Here is a 19,607-nt window from a genome sequence, read left to right as displayed (position 1 = left end):
CACTGGATTCTTAGGTCCTGTCTATTTGACAGACATTTCTGTTAACAGTCTGTCAGTTAAATTCCAAAATGAGATTCTGTAATTTGTTTTCAAATGTTCATATTGTTAACATTTGCATATTTGCCCTATACTCATAACTACAATACTAAACTGAGTTGCCCTAGTTAGACTTTTTTCCTTATGTGAAATAGCCTGAATATGACTGGCAAAAAAAAAAAAAATTAAAGTGAAAATCCAAAATTACATTTCAAAAAACCACCACTTCAAGTACATATTATCAAGTTCATGATTATATGATTCTGAAGACTTTTTTTCCAGGAATACCAGGATGGACAAGAAATAACTAGCACTCACCTGTCTCTGCACCCTGGGAGAAGCAGTGTGTAATAATGAGAAGAGATCCTGGAGCAGAGTCAGCTGCTGAGCCAGATACTGCCGGCCTACATTGGAACCACTCAATGCCAGAACCATTGACAGCAGCTCAAAGCAATATGCGTCAGAAGAAGCGTCTTCATCATTGGGTTGTGAGTTGGCGTTCTCTTTGCTAGAGATGGCATGCTCCCATTCCTCACGCACACGGGTTGCTTCCATTCGTATAGCCTGGACTATGTGAGCACATACCTGGCCAAGTGGAATCCAAATACACAGTTAATTCCTAAAAACTTTTAGAGTGTTATTACTTGTGCTTTAAGTATCTTCACAGCTAATGACAAAAGTGGAAAACCTGTAAAATTTGGCCTGTACTTAAATTACTTCTCAACATTACTGCATTGAAATTAAAGATAAATTTAGATTTCAAATCAGAATATTTAGATAAAGTTCTTTAGAATGAAGATTTAGATTTAATACTGAATTTGCTCATCTTCACTCAGGAAAATTACAATGATCTTGTCAGTATCTTGTTCAGTTTACTATCCAGGAGGAGATTTTAGAAAGCATATTTTTGTTTTACCAATACCATGTTAAAAATTATATTTAAGGATTTAAGGCTTGCTGACACAGGTCACCAAAAAGTCAGACAAGACAAGCAGAATCTACTAAAACTACTAAATCTACTAAACTTCAAACAGAACCAATTCCTCCCGCATTACTGTGAAAATCTTACTGCAATGTTTGTCTCATGGTAAGCGTATTAAAAATAGCAAATATGTTAATTGGTATATTAAAACAATTTCAGTATTTAATAGAAAAACATACTCTTTAGTTACTACTTTATGTTGAGAAAAACAAAGATAAGTAAAAGCACAAATCCAAACTTCCATTTACTGCAGGAGATAATCAAAATGTAACCCAAAATCTGACAACAGAGAACAACAGAAGATGTAACTGAAAAGGTCAAATAAGAGGTTCCGTACTTACTGAAAATTAGTATATTTATTATAACACAAAAATATTTAATCCTCAAGGTATTTCAGAGTCAACAAACCTGCTTTTGCAAATTTGTCAGTTTGCTCCGGCTGAATATGATCCCTACCATGTGCTCCTTCAGGTCTGCATCTGATGTTGCCTTCATAAAAAGAGTATTTAGTATTAAAGAAGAGTGCCAAGAACAATTAGTATGAAATACCAACAAAATTGAAAAGTTTGCAGCTTTTTGTTACTAGAAGCAAGAGATATAAGCAGAATAAATTTAATAATGTTTAGGGTTTTTTTCCTCTTTATGAATAAGAGGAAATTTGAGCACAAAATAAGATAATCAATAACCAAAACAAGTGAAGCACAGTTACTTGAGATTCAGCTTCCTCATCTACCTTAATACAATCTCTGATTATGTCTTTGTAGAGCAGTGTACAGAATATACTTTCTATAAACTTAATATATTTTGCAATAAAAGTAACAGGGAACACACACTTACTAAACTGCTCCTTGCAGGAAGACAGAAGAGTATACTAGCTAAAAGGACATCAGTGAAATTTTTTAAATACTTTTTCTCCAAATGTCAACAGAGCCACTTTCCCTCTTGGAGCAGAAGATATTAGGCAAGAAGGATTGTCAGGCTGGCCATTACTGCAGGCATTAAGTACTTCTGTATATGTAGGCATAAAATGAGTCACCAGGAGGATGGTGTTTCCATTAAACACATGTGCCCCAATAAATATTTACTACTACAACTTAAAAAAATATATACATGCAACTGTAAAATTTTACTTTTGTATTGATTTGGAAACTATGGTGCATAAGGCAAATACAGAAAATCATCCTGGCTAATTTTTTCAGCAAAGTAATATGGATAGAATACAAATAAATACATTGTGTACTTTTTCTTCTCCTTCTGGGGAAGACAAGAGTGCTTTTTCTTCTTGTTCTGGAGTTGGCTCAGCATCACCAGAGATGAGTTTTCCAAATACCTGGAAGAAAGGAAGTGATAACTACATTATCTCCACGATAAACTTGTGCAGAGGTGACATTTTATGTTGAAACATACAGCACTGAAAGTGCAGAAATTATAGTAAATTTCACTGCACAACACATCATTAAAATCCCACCTGAGATGTAATAAGTCGGAATACTCGCAGTGTCTCAGATTCACAGTTTCTTTGCTGAGCTACACTTGCAGAAATCTGGCCTGCTATTTTAATGCTTTCACCATCTTTCCATCCAAGAATTTTCACTTGTCGGACTCTGAGTGTGTTCTCTGGACCCTTCAGTTCAATTTTGATGATGTGATTATCACCCCCAGGAAGTTCACTTGTTACCCAGCCAATATGTCTTGAATCCAAGTCTACCTATTAAATAGGAATATAAAGATGGGAACTGACATTGCAACTTCAAACATAAAGACCCCTACTTCTAAAGCAAATCCACTGCATAACACTGGAACCAATAGAGCATCTGCAATACATTTTTTATTCAGAGCAGTAAGACTGCTACGTTTAATTATAAAAATATTCAACAAAGTGAATTCGGAGTAAACAACCCTTAAATAAAATGACATACAAGCGTTACTTTTGTCTTTAAAGCCTATTAAAAAAGATTGAACTGTTTTTAGTCACCTTTTTATCTTCTAAGCAACAGTTCACATATTCAAAACATTCACTTTGAATTGATGTTTGCTTACTTACTACTTCTTGTCAAAAAAAAATCACCTGAAATTATAATGTACAATTATCAGTACTTAAGTTATTTTATCTTGATTCACATAAACCTCTGCAAAAGAAATACCAGTGTTGTGGAAGTTGCTGACTGATTGCCTCTTCAAGAGAGGCAGGACTTAATAACTGTAAAAAGGACAGGTGAATGGTATCATTTAAACTGTAATGCCACCACTGGAGGAGATAAAATGACAGGGTGCAATGCCTCATGCCATTACTAAAGGCAACCTGTGTGTCCCAAGATCTCTATATAAATATATATATACATATCAAGCTAATATTTATTCTTCCCTCATTTTTACTAATTCTGTGTCTGCATGAAACTGAGATGCGGTGGAAAGGAATGACTTTTTGTTATTTAATATCATGAGATAGAGGGTATACATGAGTTGGGGTACTGTATGTTGGTGCATTAGGAGATGAAAAGCCTGCTGGAGAAGTGCCAGAAGACTGTTTAGCAAGGAGCAAACAAAGCTGAATGGAGTCTTGCTATCTTCTGGGAGTGAATCTGGGAAAATGCCTGGCCACTGTGTTCAGGCAGACAGAAACAAAGACACAGAGCAAACTAACAAGATTCAGAGAAAGATATACACCGTATATACATACACGCACTTCGTATCTGTCTACATAAATCCACACACTCATACTGCACTGTTATTAGGAGCCAACTGTACCCAAGTTTGCTTTAATCAGATAACTAACATCCTTTGGAGCGGTATCTTTACCTTAAATGCTCTCTGAGGATAAAAGGCAGAGCAAAACAAGCCATCTCTCTCTCCCTCATCTAGTTTCACGGTACAGAATTTCAGTGAGATCAGATGTTACCTCAACAAAGGTCAAGGCTGTGACACAGTTAAGACAACTGCTCCTTGAAAAGTTTTACCACTGTCAATAAGACAAAGGATAGAAGTCCTGAGGCATAAGTGGGAACTGCCTACTTTAAACCTTAAATATATTTGATGGGTCAAATCCATATCAAAATTACAAAGCATTGTTCTCTGTATAAAAACAGTGCATTTATCATTTGGTTTAGTAACAGAACTACAAAGATTGAATACTATTTTGAATTACAGACTCTGGACAGAGATCCAGAAGATACTTGAATTTGAGAACTAAAAATGATGGGAAAATGAGAGCTATGGATACATATTAGATAACGTATGTGGAAGGTACATATTTTTTTTTCTTCTCTTATCTTTTATGTGTCCTACTTATGCTCAGCCTTAAGCTGCCCTCCTCTAATGAAAAATGATTCCATGTAGCAGATAAAAGGTAATGACAATACAGCACAAAGCAGCTGAGTGAGTATATAACAATGAACACCATGCAATTATTTCAGGCATATTTAGATACATATATCCCTAAAATAAGCCAAACAGTTTGTCAGACGTCATAAAACACAAGCTAAATGGTCTATTTCAAAAACATTCTACACAATCTCTTATCCTTTCAGCTGTGGTAATGAAAAAATTCAAGTAACATTTTAAATCACCCTTTTCTGATCCAGTAAATGAATAAAAGTTTGACCAATATTCAAGTACATATGAAAACTGAACTCTGTTATTGATAACAGTATTTTCAAAGGACATTATTAAGTGTGATACTTGCAAAACAATTTATCTGCCATAGGAAATGGAAAATATTTGCTCAGAAACTATGGTCTATGTACCAAAAAAAAAAAAAAAAAAAAAAAAAAAAAAAAAAAACCCCGCAATTTTTCCAATGTCAACAGTTAAAATGGTTACCTGCTTTATTCTGCAGAGATCTTCTACTGCCTTACCAGTTAGGAAGGTCATTGAAGTCACTTTGTTCTACAACAGACAAGGAAAACAAGAAAACACTTAAACTAAAGAGCATTTTATTTCTTCACTATTAAGAGAGTACATACATAAAAGAGACAAGCTGTTTCACTATGAAAAAAGATTTAAAAAGTGATCAAGACCAACGACAAAGAATTCCAAAGTGTAGCTCACTATACGTGCTTGTATTAAAAGTTCTACCTGAAATAAATATATATTTGCAGCAATGCTGTCCAGATCTATAAACATGAATTTAGTAAGTTAAAAGGTCTTTACTATCATGGTGATACAGTTCTGAGATGTTCAGTTAAGGCCTATTGGCACTACTACGATAGATTAAGTTACTTAAATTAAGCATGCTATAATTTCCCTACATGTAACAGTTCTGCATTTTGCAAAGTATTATTACTATACAAAAGACAAATGGAGGCAAAAAGGTAGGAATTCTGATGTAGGACACAGCAGACAACTGTACTTTGTGTCTAGAAGGTCTAGAAAATAGTTTGGATCTTATGAAAACTCCTTATTTGAATGCTTCTATAGAAATGATGAGCAGGGAAATTAACTTATGAAATAATTACATGACTGAAAATGCATGTGAAATTGAACGTGCCATTAAGAATTACGTTTCTCAGGTTCACATCAACTACATGTTTCGTCATATCAAGGTACTGCTTTCAAAACCACAGAAACAAAATTTATTTTAAAACATGAACTTCTGAATTAAAGTAACACACTCAACTGGATGGACAATATGGTGTTTCTTGAAAGGTGGTTATATACAGCTGACTATGCACTTTCATTTTTCATTTTTAATTTCCTTTTTCTCTTACCCCAAGATCTCTGGAATTGTCTACATGAACACACACATAACGTGCATTGATTCCTTTTACGCAGTTAATTGTGATGTTTTTAGTTTTGTTTTTATCTTCATCTCCTGACTCCCAGAACGTTTCTGTAGATCCATCTGTTAAACTACCAATCATGGCAGGTCGGCTTGATGTTTTAATGTCAACAATGCTTGTTAGGTCTTTTAGACAAACCACTATACATAGTTCCTGCGAAAGCAAACAAAAAATTTTTTAAATATATTAAACTAATCACAGAATGTCTTAGGCTGGAGAAGACCTTAAAGATCATGTAGTTCCAACCCCATCCATAAGCAGTGCTGCCACCCACCAGATCAAGCTGCCCAGGATCCCATCCAGCCTGGCCTTGAATGCCTCCAGAGAACAGGCATCCACAGCCTCTCTGGGCAACCTGTTCCAGCACCTCACCACCGTAACTAAGCTCAAACACAGGCACTGTTTACACTTCTAAAAACCTTACACTTTCTCTCTCCTATTAGAAGACATGTTCTTTGAATTAAAGAAGTCATTTGTTGGTTCAAATTATTCAGGCCTTTGAACCAAAGAAAATACTAGTGGCTCGCAGATAAATCCATTAGTAAATGTGTAAATGTATTAATGAGCAGAAGAAAACACTTTTTAGCTATTTTTTTAGGAGTATTAATTTGTGGCTCCTCAGAACAGTAAAAGGAAAAAAAAGACATGAGCAAGTTAAGAACTGGAACTATTTAGCACTTAAAAACTGAACTCAATGAATTAAATGAATTAGCTAAATGAATTACACAGATTAAGGGACAGTATCTGAACCTTAAAGTTAAATGACGAAAACCTGAATATCATCAACAAGATTCCAAACAGAGATTCATCCAAGAATATATGACATTACAATGAAATATATTTTTATTCCATCACAATGGTTACAAGAGCTACGCGCTGTTCACAGTTGATCTCTGCTTTTGAGAGAGAGGCGTAATACTGACCTGACTCATGACTTCAAAACCTGACTGTATACTGATACTAAAACTTTCTTCACTATCTCCATCGTCAGATTTAGACAAAATATTGTTGATATGATGGAAAACATTGCTCTGGTGCAGGAACTGATGGTCAGATTGTTTGAATTTGAGACTCCAACACCTGGAAACACATTTAGCAGATTTTGATACTTCGAACACCGATTAAGAGATACAGAGTACTAGCAAAGAATGCTATTAATTACATTTTTGCTTCTCAAAATGTTTTGAATAAACCTTTAACTTCAAATCTTTGCAGGGCGGGTTGTTCATATCTTTTAAGGAAGGTAGGAATAATCTTAACACTTTAACAGGAAATAGAATCATTTTTACTCAGTTTGCAACCTCAGGACCAAGACATCGGGAAAAGCTTAAGGAGACTACTCAGATGACAGATTTCTGGGCAAAAAGCGTACTACCATGCACATACATGCAAATACTATCATATTCTTCAACAGTAAACACATTTTAAAATAGTACACAATACAGCACTTTAGAGTAAATACACTTTCTCTAAAAATCTTTTATACCAGTACTTACACATATAAATAAATATAAACATATTTTACATATATCTTCCTACGTGTAAGGGAATGCATGCTCATTTTCTTACAGGAAACATAAAGATGTTTCCAACTTTGAATCTATACTGCAAAATCTGTTCACCTATAACATTTAGGATGTTTTTAGCCTCCTAAGAATTTTCTTACTTTGTGCTTACCTTAAGGCCATTTGCTGTAACGCACTACCACTGGGTAGAGACATCATAAGATCAGAGATTGTTTGGAGGAGACGATGAAAAGTGTGGGGCAACGGGTGAGCTGCTTCCCCAGCAATCACTATATCTGACAGAGGATGTTCACACACTCTTGTGTCTTTCTCCTTAGATGCAAAGCAATTTGTATTTTGTTAACAGACTTTCATACAAAAAAAAAAAAGTCAAAGCAAACAGTAGGTTGTGGGGTATGGGTTTTTTTTGGTACTAGATTAGCAATGTGCTAATGGCTTTTTTGTTTGTTTTTGCTTTGTTTTTCCACTTTCCTAAGTAATGCATTAAAATAAAGGAATTCATCAACACACACAATCTGGTAATTTTAGAGGAAAAATTAATTCAACTATGACTGTCAGAAGAGGTCAAGCACAAGTCATACTAAAAATTTGAATTCCATAAAATAAAGTTTTGTTTCATAGGGAGGGGGTAAGGTTCACACACACTAAAAATATTTCTAAGTTATTTGCAAAAATCAAGGGAGATACAGGGGATATTGTTCAATCTCACATACTTGTTCTGCATTTTCTTTATTTGATTTATTTTCTTCATCCTCCTCCTCTTCAGGTTCTACAGGTGCAGGAGTCAGGGAAGCCACAAAATGCCATAAAATATCATGAAGAGAAGTCGTTTGAATGACATTACAAAGAAGCCAGTTAAAAGCCTAAAATAAAACACACACAGGGAATTAACAATCAAGTAAGTAAACTAGTATAAAAACAATTTATGTAAGGAGCTTCACTGATGCTTTTGGACAGTTAAATAATTCTGCAGAGGTCTCCGAGTAAGACATTGCTCAATAGCTAAAGCAATCTATTAAAATGACAAATGCACTTCCAGACAACAAATATACTACTGAAGAAGGTTTTCAGGTAATATTTTTGTATTCCTAACTTCTAGAGTTCATAATACAAGTGAATTTTTAAAATGGGCTTTTAAAATTTCTTGCTTTTATACCTATATAAAAATTATATATATTAAAAAACCCTACAAGAAAAACAAACACTGAGACAGAAATTACATATGTCCTATTTTAATCACAGAAGATCCATCAGTACATTAATACCTCCATGGCAAATACTCGGCAAGCAGATTTCCTTAAGGCTTGTTTCATTGCTATTTCAAGTCCTTCCAGATCATGATGCTGGATTACAAATGCCAACACCGGCCACTGGAAGTTTCTCTCTCCTTTGGAAAGAGAGCTGTGGGCGGAGATTAACCGAGAAAGTTCAGGAGATGGATGTCTCAGGAGAGAGGACCCCACTTCTATTCAAAAGCATAAAAATACGCATACATTAGATTGCTTCTGCATTTTCATTTTACAGCCACAGTAAAAATAAAAAGCAGCAGAGAAATTTCTGAATTGATAAACTTTTGTTCATTTTCTTCTATCAGAAAAAAACATATTAAAAAAATCAGCATGGAAAAATGGTGCGTCAACTGAGAAAATAAGCAGACAGCACCACCAAGAAAACACCACGTTAGCTTATAAATCAAGCACAGAGTGTGAACCAAAATTTCAGAATTGCAGTAATCCCTGATCTGTTTTGAGGCTAATTCTGTGCAGAATAACAAAAAACAATACTTAACTAATAAAGAGAAATAAAAGCCATTACATATATATATAAATACAGAATTGTCTATAGTTTCCAAGCAGGACAATAAATCCAATGCGACATCCTCGACATTTTTTTCCTCTTTTTCCAGTGTCTGCACTTTTACCTGCATCTCCACTGTTAACTCGTCTCCTGGGGATTGCCTTTACACGTGCTGGCAAAATGGAGTGCTGTTTGTCATATTCTGATGCAACAACTGAATATGACCTTTGAAAGACTGTGCGCTTCGCAAGGTCTGTATCTGTTATTGGACTGGTTTCCAAACTAAAAAGAAATCAGGGAAGTTATAGATTCATTAGTAAATATGTACAGTATGCTTAAGTTATGCATAAATATTAAATGAAGGAACATGCATTTCATAATGACAATGCTACTGCTGCATGAAAGTTTGTCTTATGTACCTAAAAATTGTTTAAACACTGGAAAAGAAGAAACATTTTAGAATTATATTTGATGAAAAAGCATGCAAAGACTTCATAATAAATGTAATGATGTACATCATAAGTTCCAAGAATTTAAGTATTTTTCAGAGAGAATACAAACATTTTGATAATGTCTGAATTGAAGCTTCAGGCAAAATTGGCCTGAGAATGCAAGTAAAAGCATCTGTGAAGTGAATTTTTATTATGCAAGCCAACTGAAATTTAGAATGTTAAGTGAAGGAAATGTTTCCAGCATCTCTAGCCCTAAAGTCAATTTTCAATTGCTATGGCTACGTCTCTGACGTGTTTTACTCCTTACCTTCAGGGGACTTCTTACAGTCTGCAGAAGAACTCCCAGCTTATGCTGTCCCTATAGACCTCAGGAGGCCATGGTGTCCACAGTTTTAATAAAGGGATATACCAATACGATGCACTCTTAAGGAGTTGTTATTTTTAGATAAGTTCTACTTCTGAACAGACTATATTGCATATTGTAGTATTCCAATAAACTGCTTTTTCAATCAGTATAAAATAAGAAATTGAAATAAGTAAAAAACAGATTAAAAGCAAGTTTTCCCTTCATTACATCACTGACGTATGAAAACCTCAAGCATCTATGTTGATTCAGGACTATTATTAAGTAACAATAAGAGTATTTTTTACCCTTGGCAAAACAGAAAAAAATCTGTAATTCTATGAATTGGATCATAGAAAATATAACAAAATAAAGACTTGGCTTAACCTGGTAGAAATCACCTAGCACTCTTGGTCCTGGATAGCACTAAGCTGTCGTTTCTCCAGTGACATTTTAACTTCCTACAGAAAGAAACACCAACTTTTGCTTTGAAAATGTAAAGTAATGTAATTCCCTCTTAGTCCAATTTCCCTTCAGGATGAAATCTTGAAGAGCTACTACTTTTTAAAAAGGTAGTTCATCCACAATACAATCAATCAGTCATGTCACAGAATGGAAATATGAGGAAGAAGTGCTAAATTTTCAGCTATGTTCTTTGGATCATTGCTTTTTAAATAACCTCTTCAGTTTTGCAGTTCTGGGGATTGTGGAAAAACTGCATTTGTATGTTTAAATATATATTGGCTGTGAAATCAAGATTTGAGAGAGAAGCAACTCGTCTGCATTACTCTTAAAGTTTTAAATAAAGTTTGCAAACTTGTATTACCAGTGTTTGAAAATAGATCTGATATGCTATCATTTACTGGAGACACTTTTATAACAGTTTCATGTGTTTTGGGCATTTTTTCTGCCATTTCAAGAGATTGATCTGGGCTGACCTGGTACTTTAGCTACTTAATTATGACAATGTTTCCCATTATTTTCATTTTCTTTTCTTTTTTTTCTTTCTTTTTTTTTTTTTAATTTGGTGTTTTGCTAATGCAATAACATTTGTACATAGTACCTACAACTACAAGGAAGTACCTTGGAGGCATAGACTTCATGTTACTCTCTGGTTCTTCGAAGACATTAGGGCTTGCATCAGGAGTAACTGAGATGTACGGCGCAGGTACAGAAGTTGAGCGCAGGTACCTCATCTCATCCTGGAAGAGGTTGTCATCCTGGTACCCAGCAAAGTTTTCATGATGATGCCTGCATCAAATAAGATTTCTTAAGTTAGGATTAAAAGTTGCTGAAATACATATACAAAATACTCCCTTGCAGATACATGTAGCCAGCTAACACTATTCATTTACTATTCACCTAATGAATTCAGTCTAGTTGTAATTTCCACATGGTGGCGTTTTCAACTGGTGAGTTAAACAGTAACCAGCACAGTGGTTGGGAAACCCATGGTAGACATGAGACACTAAGGTAGAATTTACTCAGAAATACTCAGCAAGCCCAGGTTTTTTGGCTTCCTTGTTACTATTTTAAATGCTGAAGAGAAGAAAGAAGCATGTATATCTGGTAGAACAACACCATAAGTTAAATTCTTCAGGAAATTCTAAATTCTTTGGACATAAACTGATGCTGCTAAAAAAATAATTATCATCCAAGAGCTATTTAGGCTCTAGGACAAATACAATCTAAGAAATTGAACAAGACCATGGAAATAAAGGAAAAAGAAGAATAAAGATCATGAAGAATTTGTAATTCTTATTAAGTTTTAGTTTCTATGCATATTTTTATACAAACATTCTAAATAGATGAATATTATAATGAATATTCATAAACTTCCTTTAATTACCTTGCTAAAGTCTGTAGATACAGACATGGCATTTTAATGGGAAAATCTTCGGAAATTCCTTCTTTTACACTGGGAAGTTGAGACTGGAATGCTTTTGCAGGGTGATAGCAGAGGATACTAGGCTCAGCAGCACTGCTCAGTGACAGCAAATACAGTGCATTAGCTTTAATCACTTGATGAGCTTCCATAGTGGGCAAGGCACGAGGAGTCTTAACTTGCATTGGTTTTCTCCTAGATTGTTTAATCTACAGAAATTAATTGAAAGAAAAAAGGTATATTTAAATTGTTCTTCATCACAAGAAAGGGTATCAATGTCACATAGGTAAGCTGTTCGATTCTTCCTGTTATAAAATGATACTATTCTAAAATAGTACTTCCAACTTTTAATGAACAGCTGAAAATTTTCATGTTTGCCTCAGGATGAATTTTGTGCCCAAAAAGTTTCAATAAATTTAGTTTTTCATTCAAATTAAATTAACACTGTTCTGCTCATCTTAAAAAAAAATCCACATATTTGCATATTTTAAGCAAATATCTGAAACTGGATATGGCAAGAGCAATATTAGACGAATGACTTTCATGCCATTACTCCATTACTCTAGTTCACCCAAAGCTTGGTTATGTCATCACATAAAGACCTGGATATGATCTCATGTAACAAGGCTTTTCTGTTTGAGCAAAACAGTTATTTCCCCAAAAGGTACTTCCCATATTAAAAAAGTAAATAGAAAAGTAAATAATAAAACAATAAATTAAACCAATCACAACTTAGGGAACACTTGAATTAGCTTGTACAATTTAAAGCTGGATCTGCAATATAAACATATGGCTAAATGAGACTTTTTTTGCCTAATTTCTACCTAAACTAGGACTTCAAGGTACTTATTACCAGAAAGTTATACACAGATCATCTCTTTGAAGATTACTTCAATTCTGTACCTCCCTCTGCCATATACTGAAGTAAAATTCTCTCAAACTCATAAAAAGGTTGAGAAACACCCTGGGATGATAGTTGCCTAGACTTTGTTGCAGTTCTGCTGTACAGGGTAAGAAGATGCTCAGTGTCAGACAAACAGCAAAACCCTGCTGAGCTTTAGGATAACACAAAATACCTGCAAATAAAACAGGGACACATTCAAGTCTGCACTGATCACATTCCTCCATATTCTTAAGCTGGGAACCATTTTAGGCCAGTGCAGAAATAAAGCTCAGTTCAGTCTTCCAGTCATAACAACCTTATTGAATAAGACTGAACTAATACTCAGTTAAGATGTTCATCTTTCCAGGAATATGGTTCTGAGCCAGACATCTTCATAAATGTCATCTTTTCAATAATGTAACAAAATGCAAAGATTGCGTGGCCACATCAGTGAGGGAGTACATCACCAGAAGAGATTGCTACATGGACTGCAGAAATATAAAACACATTTCCTCTCTTCAATTTCAGCAAACTGTAGTTGAAATTTCCCATACTGTTCTGTGTCTCAATAATGGCAACAATAGTAGCAGTGGCAGGTTGGAGTAAGACCCAACAATTCGGATAATCAAGATCATTAAAGAAACTATAAGAATATTAAAACAATATTAATATTTCAAGTAAACAAATAAAATGAAATTCAAAGTTAAATAAATCAACACATACTCATAAAAATTAGGTATTACATCCTATGATGCAGTTGTGTTGTGGTTAAAAAAAATACAAGTTTGAAAACAACACCTTCCTTAGGTCAGAAGCAATCACCAAAGTTTCTATCTTATTATTGTAACCTTATCAACGACACTGGTATTTCAAAACCTTCCAAGATCCCGAAATTCCAAATTTTTCAAAGTCTACTTTCAAACTGTGAATGCATTACTATTGAGCAGATAGAGAGGAAAACATAAGATAAACAGATAAAAATACCTTCTCTCTTGCTGCTGCTTGCTTTTCCCGCAGGTATTTTTCTCTGCATCGATCACATACCAAATACCAAGTGCTTCCTCCAATACCACCATCACCACAGTTACCAGCCCATCCTCCACAGAAGTGTCCTATGCTATTATAACCTTGGCCACCTGCGTAACGACCACAACCTACATATGGTTAAAAAAAAAAAAGTTATTTCAAAATAAAGATTTTTTTCCTATCTTCAAAACAGGGATGTAGATGGGGAAGGAAGGTGGCTGTTTGTCCCTCTTCTCTTAACAGACTAAAAAAATCATAGTGCACATTCACGTATCCCAGTGGTATCTGAAGAATCCAAATATCTGTGTTTTCATGTTTTTATTAACTGGCCTAGTGCATCAACAGTTTTCTACTCAGACATCTAAGTGATGGTCAGATCAGTATTACATGTTAGCCAGCATATCTACAGTTTAACATAAATTAAAGACCTACAACATGTCTAACGAGGCTTAAAAGAGAATAAAGTGTATTCCTTTGCTGATTATTGGTTCTCAGAAAAATTCAGAGAACTGATAATTGCTGAAGATAAAGGCTCCTTAGTTTACCATACAGTACTAGAACTAATGCATACAACATGAGCCTGAACTTCACTAACTGGTAAAATAGTTTAGCTTAGTTTACAAGATAGGAAACACAAATAATTTTGTCTTTGACAAGGCTATTTATTACTGGCTATATTACAAGTACCTTTTAAACTCAGTTGACTAACAAACACTAGTTAATGTCTAGCTAACACTAATTTCCTTAATGATACCCAAACTAAACAAACTCCTGAACAGAGTCAGGTAACGTGCAGAGGAAAAAAATAGCAGATTTGTGGTTTATTTTACAAGCTGACTTCTGATTAAGGCTCACAAATCTAGACACTAAGTAGACTTTTCTTTCTTTTGAAAATATAATTTTAAATCAAAATTCGCTGATAACAGGTGATGACACAGTAGTTAATTGGTAGTAGAACAGAAAACTTTTGGCAGCATAGACATGATAACTAACCATAACTTATACTTTTTTTTTTCCTTTTTTTTCAGCACTGTCCGAAGTGCTAGAGCGTAACAAACAGCACATTTCTAAGAGGTACTGTAAAGTCTGATTGTTGGTTTGTCTTTATTACAAAAAAATTCTTCAAGTTTGAGAGCTCATATCCTTAAGTACTTGAAATTATTTACATTGAGTTTAAATTTATCATATATGGTAAACTGTGTTGAAACAGTAAACAAGGCAGCCTGACTTATCTCCATAACAGCAACTAATACAAAAATGTATGTGTATGATCTATTTTTCAGGCAGACACAGGAAGAAAAATACTGAATCTTACCTGGATGAGCTTGTCTCATGTGGTAAGTCACTGGATATGGATGTGATTCTCCACACAGCTCACAGATGGTGTCTTTTTCAGGCCCTCCTACAGCCAGTTGGGCCATCTCACCAAAAAGATTTCCCCTTGGTCTAGCCTCAACCTTTTCTTTTTTCTTTTTCTCTTTCTTGGTTTTCTTGTTGTCTTTATCATTTTCCTTCTTCTTTAACACTGCGCAAGAACCAGGACTCGGAAAAATCATATTTTGGGAAGCTGCTTTAATAGTTGCTAAAGAAATATCTTCCCAGAAAGCTACCAAGTGCTGCAGAGTTAATGGAAGAGGAGACTTGGATTTCATAGTGTGATGACTGGATGTTTCAAAGGAGGTAGTTTCAGTTTTTCCATCCTCACACTTTTCATGCAAAGGCGGTTCTTTTAACATTGAAAGGACCTTGTTTTTGTTGATGCTGCCCATTTTAGATATATCTGGTCCATGAGGTGCAATGTTGAACATGTTAAGAGCAGAGGATATTTCCAATGAATGCCTATTTTTCAACTTGGTTTCTTTTTCCTCTGCAGGTTGTTGACTAAGACTGCTTCGTATTGGTGCATGCTCTTTGGACAGTTCCGGATTAAACTTCAAAAAAGATGAACAAGCCATAGCATCATGAACTATTCCTTCATGCCAAAGAAAAGCAGCGAACACAGCTCTAGCACATTCTGCAACAGAAGGTGACATTGCTTGCTTGGCTGGCTCTATAGATTTGGAGCCATCTCCTTTAAAAAGAAAATTGGATTTCTCCTTTTTGGGTCTTGTATGCCTACCAGCACATTTGCGGCTCACTTTTGGAGATGCTCTCATGTCTTGCTCATCTTTCAGAGGTGCTTTCCCTATGCTGAAATGAACTTTATTAGAACCATCATCCAGACTTCTGAATTCTGTGTTGTCTTCACAGGTGCTATCCGTAATGCTGTTAGTCTTTAGAGTACTTGAAGTACACACTTCAACAACCTCACTATGAAGGTTTTCTTGGACAACATGAGGAGATGGAGCTCTATTTTCAGTTTCTGTAGGTGTTACATCTTTTGTAATAATTTTTGGCTTGGGTGAAGTGGATCTTCCCCTTAAAGACTCTGTTAGTGGAACTTTCTTTTTTCGAAGGGTATCTGGATCTAATGTGTAAGAATCTGATTTGGATCGCTCTCTAGGAGGATCAAGCTTTGTTTTTACAGGAGACGAAGCTTTCTGAGGTGCCATTTTATCATGGGGTGATGAGGATCGTGGAGAACTAGCACCAGATCTAACTGCTGTAAGCGTCTTTGTCTTTGGAGAAGATGACCGAGTTCCTGGCCCTGGAGATTCAGCTCTCAGACCAGTTGTAGTTCTTCCATCAGTTTTTAGTGTCTGCAAAGTATTATGATTTGGAGACAAAGATCTGCTGTGAGAATCTGACCGCAATTTTGCAGCATCTGATTTCAGCAGCAGAGATTCACTGGCAGATAGGCCGTCAGTATTCCTAGGTTTCTTCTGGTCAGCAGCAGCTCTATTCATTCGCACGTCAAGCTTGGGTGACCTGCTGTCAGCTCTGTGTTTTGATGACATGTCTGATTTTCCTGCTGGAGAAATTGGTCTAGCAGCTCCTGTGAAATTCACTCGATCACCTGTTTGGTATATTTTATAATTAAATTGATATATTTGACAGTGACATGTTCAATAGAAGAAAACAAGCATTAAAGACCTGAATGCACAATAAAATTCAAACACATGCTTCTGTTCATGTAAGGCAGGCAAGTCTAAGGGAATATTTTCCCCTACAGAAATATTGATACATCTCTTCTCCTGAAAGTATGCACAAATGTACATTTCCAAACATTGGTTAGGAAATATTTATAGAAAACACAGTATGGTGGTATATAAAGGCACAGTTCACTATTTTCTCACAACACAAATAAAGGAACAATGATTTACTTCCTTAGCTAGAATTAACTAAGGAATTAACATAGCTAGGAGTTAACTAAGTTTACCTCAGTTGCAACAGAAACCAAGGGTAATTTCTTTACTATCTCTGTGTGTCAGACTGACACAAGACACTTGCAAAAAGACCACATGTATGACCAGATTTATTTTTCTTAATGCTCAAAAGTCAGGCAACATAGGAAGTAAATACAATTATAAGGCAAATAACTGGGTAAAAGGCTTACAAACTTTCTTAAAACAATTAGCATTAATCTATCTACATTTTTAAGACCACATGCTATCAATGTTTTTCTCCTACAACATAATCTACTCATAATAACCATCATCTACTACTACTAAGCCATACCATCAACCATCTTAGCTTGATGCAATAATTTATTGTTCTTAATACATGTATAAAGTCAGTGTACGTAATCCACACACAGAAATACCGTGGGCACGCTAATAGATGCCAAACTAGTATATGTAAATAAGTAGCTAATAGAAAAATTCTACTTCAAATAATTTTATGAGTACACTCAATCTCCCTTGTAGAATTGTATTTTTAAAATTAAGTCAAGAAATGTTTAAATTACTGGTAATAATGCAACAATCATCAAATTGTAATAATATACAACTCTCTCCAGAAAGCCATACACCTCCAAGTCTCGAACACATAGTTAGTCCTTCTGATTTGAATGTGCTTTCATTAGTTAAAAAAGAAGTAGTTATCCTTGTAAAGTTTGTAAAAGTAGGTCACTGTACTGTGGATTTTTTTTTTTTAATTTACTTTTTTTATTAGCATTGAAATGCTATTTTCACTGTGGCCCAAGCACATTCTGGGGGAAACAATTATTTGTCAAAGAATATAAAGCAATCAAATAATGTTTCTAATTTGAATCATGATTTCTAATGGGAGCAGAGATGACAGGTAGTCACCTTCTATTCAGTACCTTCAATATTTACGTGGAAGGTGGGAAATCTGTGTTTAGTTCCTTTTGCAATATAGGATTCTGAATTCTTCTAGCTCCCAAGCATGAAGCCTTATCCCTATGCTAGATAATATATAGAAACATGGAATGATCTGGATTTTTTTCTACTAATACTGTTAAATCTCACAATAAATAAATCAAATAAAGACTAGGAACCAAGATGTCTCCTCAGGAAACAAAACATTTTTTGTTCCCCCATGTTTAAGTAACTGGTCATACAACAAACAGCAACAGGAAAAAGTTAAGAATACTTATACCAAAATATTTAACAAACTTGAGGGTGAGGGTGCTCTCCTTGCTTCCCAGGACATGGGACACAATAGGAGTTCATATTTCTCCAGGCAAAAAAAGGAATATTTTGTCTATATTCGAGGACAACATGCCAAACGTAAACAGAACATTTCAAACATTTTTATCATCGCTTTTGAGTGTCCAAACTGTCTATAGCCTTTTTTTCTTGTGAGTTTTTGGGATGTTTTCTTATTTGCATGTTTGTTTTGAGGTAGGGGGAAGAAGGAGGGAAGAAATAGTACATCATGTCTTATAAAATGATTGTTCTTGCTAAAAGAAAAAAAAAGTGTTTATTAAATAACAGTGCAACCATTTTGCTCATGCCAGTTTTGTTATTCACCAGTTCTACTGATGAACAATTTTTAAGATGTCTGCTTTGTCATACATCAATTCAGAAATGCAAGTAATTACTTTATAGATACTTTCCTCCAAAACAAACAAACAAAATATTGCCAGAGAGAAAAAACTCTAGATGTTATTATTTAAAGAACTTTTTACAGAACTCTTCATAAAGGAAAAGAAAAGGAACAGAAAACACTTGGCTTCTTAGAGGACACAGAACATGGTAAACCATTCAGCAATGTATCACATTTCAAGTGATATGCATTACCACTTAAAAAAAGTAGGAAAACATCTAGAACAAAAATGTTTATGAAAAGCATAGCTTTGCAATAGCTTTTAGCAATGAAAAATATTTTGTTTTTTTAAAAAAAGGTTTCACATGTAAATAATCCTATTAGCATTCCAGAGTATCAGCACAAAGAAAATTCCCACATGAGAAACTGCATAATTAGGTATCTAACTCATTTATCTGTAAGCAAAGAAAAAAAAGATTACTTTTTTCCCCTTCTATATTTCATTTACCTATTTGAGAGCAGATAGTGTTATACTACTTTAACAGTTCCCCATTTACAAAAATTGATAGCTAAAACACATACCCTGAAATCACTGCCACTCAGTAAGGCAACACTGAATGGCTGCATCAAACAAACTCCCAACAAGCACCAAACTAGAACAAATTGTATTAAGTGAATGAAATGAAAATGAATGAAAGGAGAAAAAAAAAACTACAACACTTTGAATGCAAAATCTGAACAACCTTGCCATGTTAGCATGCATACCCACCCTTCAGTTTGTGAGAGAGAGATGAAATAGCAGAGGCAGGCCCAGCTACATCACTAGATTTGTAAATACGCTCACGAGAAGCAAGGCAGCAGGATGGAGTTTCTACAGTGGAAAACAGTTGCACAGAAGCAGCACAGATTCAATGGAAAAAATAGCAGATATAAAAACAAGCATTTCAAATGATATGCATCTCCTCTGTTAAATATTCTTGAATTCATCAATGCTCCTACATCAGTTTTA

General features: G+C 34.8%; 1 protein-coding gene across 14 annotated transcripts in view; it reads right to left on the bottom strand.

The window, feature by feature from the left end:
- Positions 1-19,607, bottom strand: part of MYCBP2 (MYC binding protein 2, E3 ubiquitin protein ligase) — a 196,087-nt gene that overhangs the window by 25,084 nt on the left and 151,396 nt on the right. For 12 of the 14 annotated variants that reach the window (XM_021417056.1, XM_021417087.1, XM_021417072.1 and 9 more), the window contains 15 exons: positions 15,024-16,664; positions 13,667-13,836; positions 11,764-12,008; positions 10,998-11,165; positions 9,244-9,401; positions 8,588-8,787; positions 8,036-8,185; positions 7,474-7,634; positions 6,720-6,876; positions 5,725-5,949; positions 4,838-4,903; positions 2,487-2,726; positions 2,250-2,348; positions 1,427-1,507; positions 355-621 (listed from right to left, as the gene is read on the bottom strand). In XM_021417056.1, coding sequence (XP_021272731.1) covers positions 355-621; positions 1,427-1,507; positions 2,250-2,348; positions 2,487-2,726; positions 4,838-4,903; positions 5,725-5,949; positions 6,720-6,876; positions 7,474-7,634; positions 8,036-8,185; positions 8,588-8,787; positions 9,244-9,401; positions 10,998-11,165; positions 11,764-12,008; positions 13,667-13,836; positions 15,024-16,664 — 4,028 coding nt within the window. The remainder of the gene's footprint in view (positions 1-354; positions 622-1,426; positions 1,508-2,249; positions 2,349-2,486; positions 2,727-4,837; positions 4,904-5,724; positions 5,950-6,719; positions 6,877-7,473; positions 7,635-8,035; positions 8,186-8,587; positions 8,788-9,243; positions 9,402-10,997; positions 11,166-11,763; positions 12,009-13,666; positions 13,837-15,023; positions 16,665-19,607) is intronic. The other 2 variants (XM_021417126.1, XM_021417053.1) reach the window with 1 other exon arrangement.

Source organism: Numida meleagris, chromosome 1, assembly GCF_002078875.1.
Source record: "Numida meleagris isolate 19003 breed g44 Domestic line chromosome 1, NumMel1.0, whole genome shotgun sequence".
Classification (NCBI taxonomy): domain Eukaryota; kingdom Metazoa; phylum Chordata; class Aves; order Galliformes; family Numididae; genus Numida; species Numida meleagris.
Note: the sequence above shows the minus strand (reverse complement) of the source record. Positions and strands in the feature narration are given on the sequence as shown.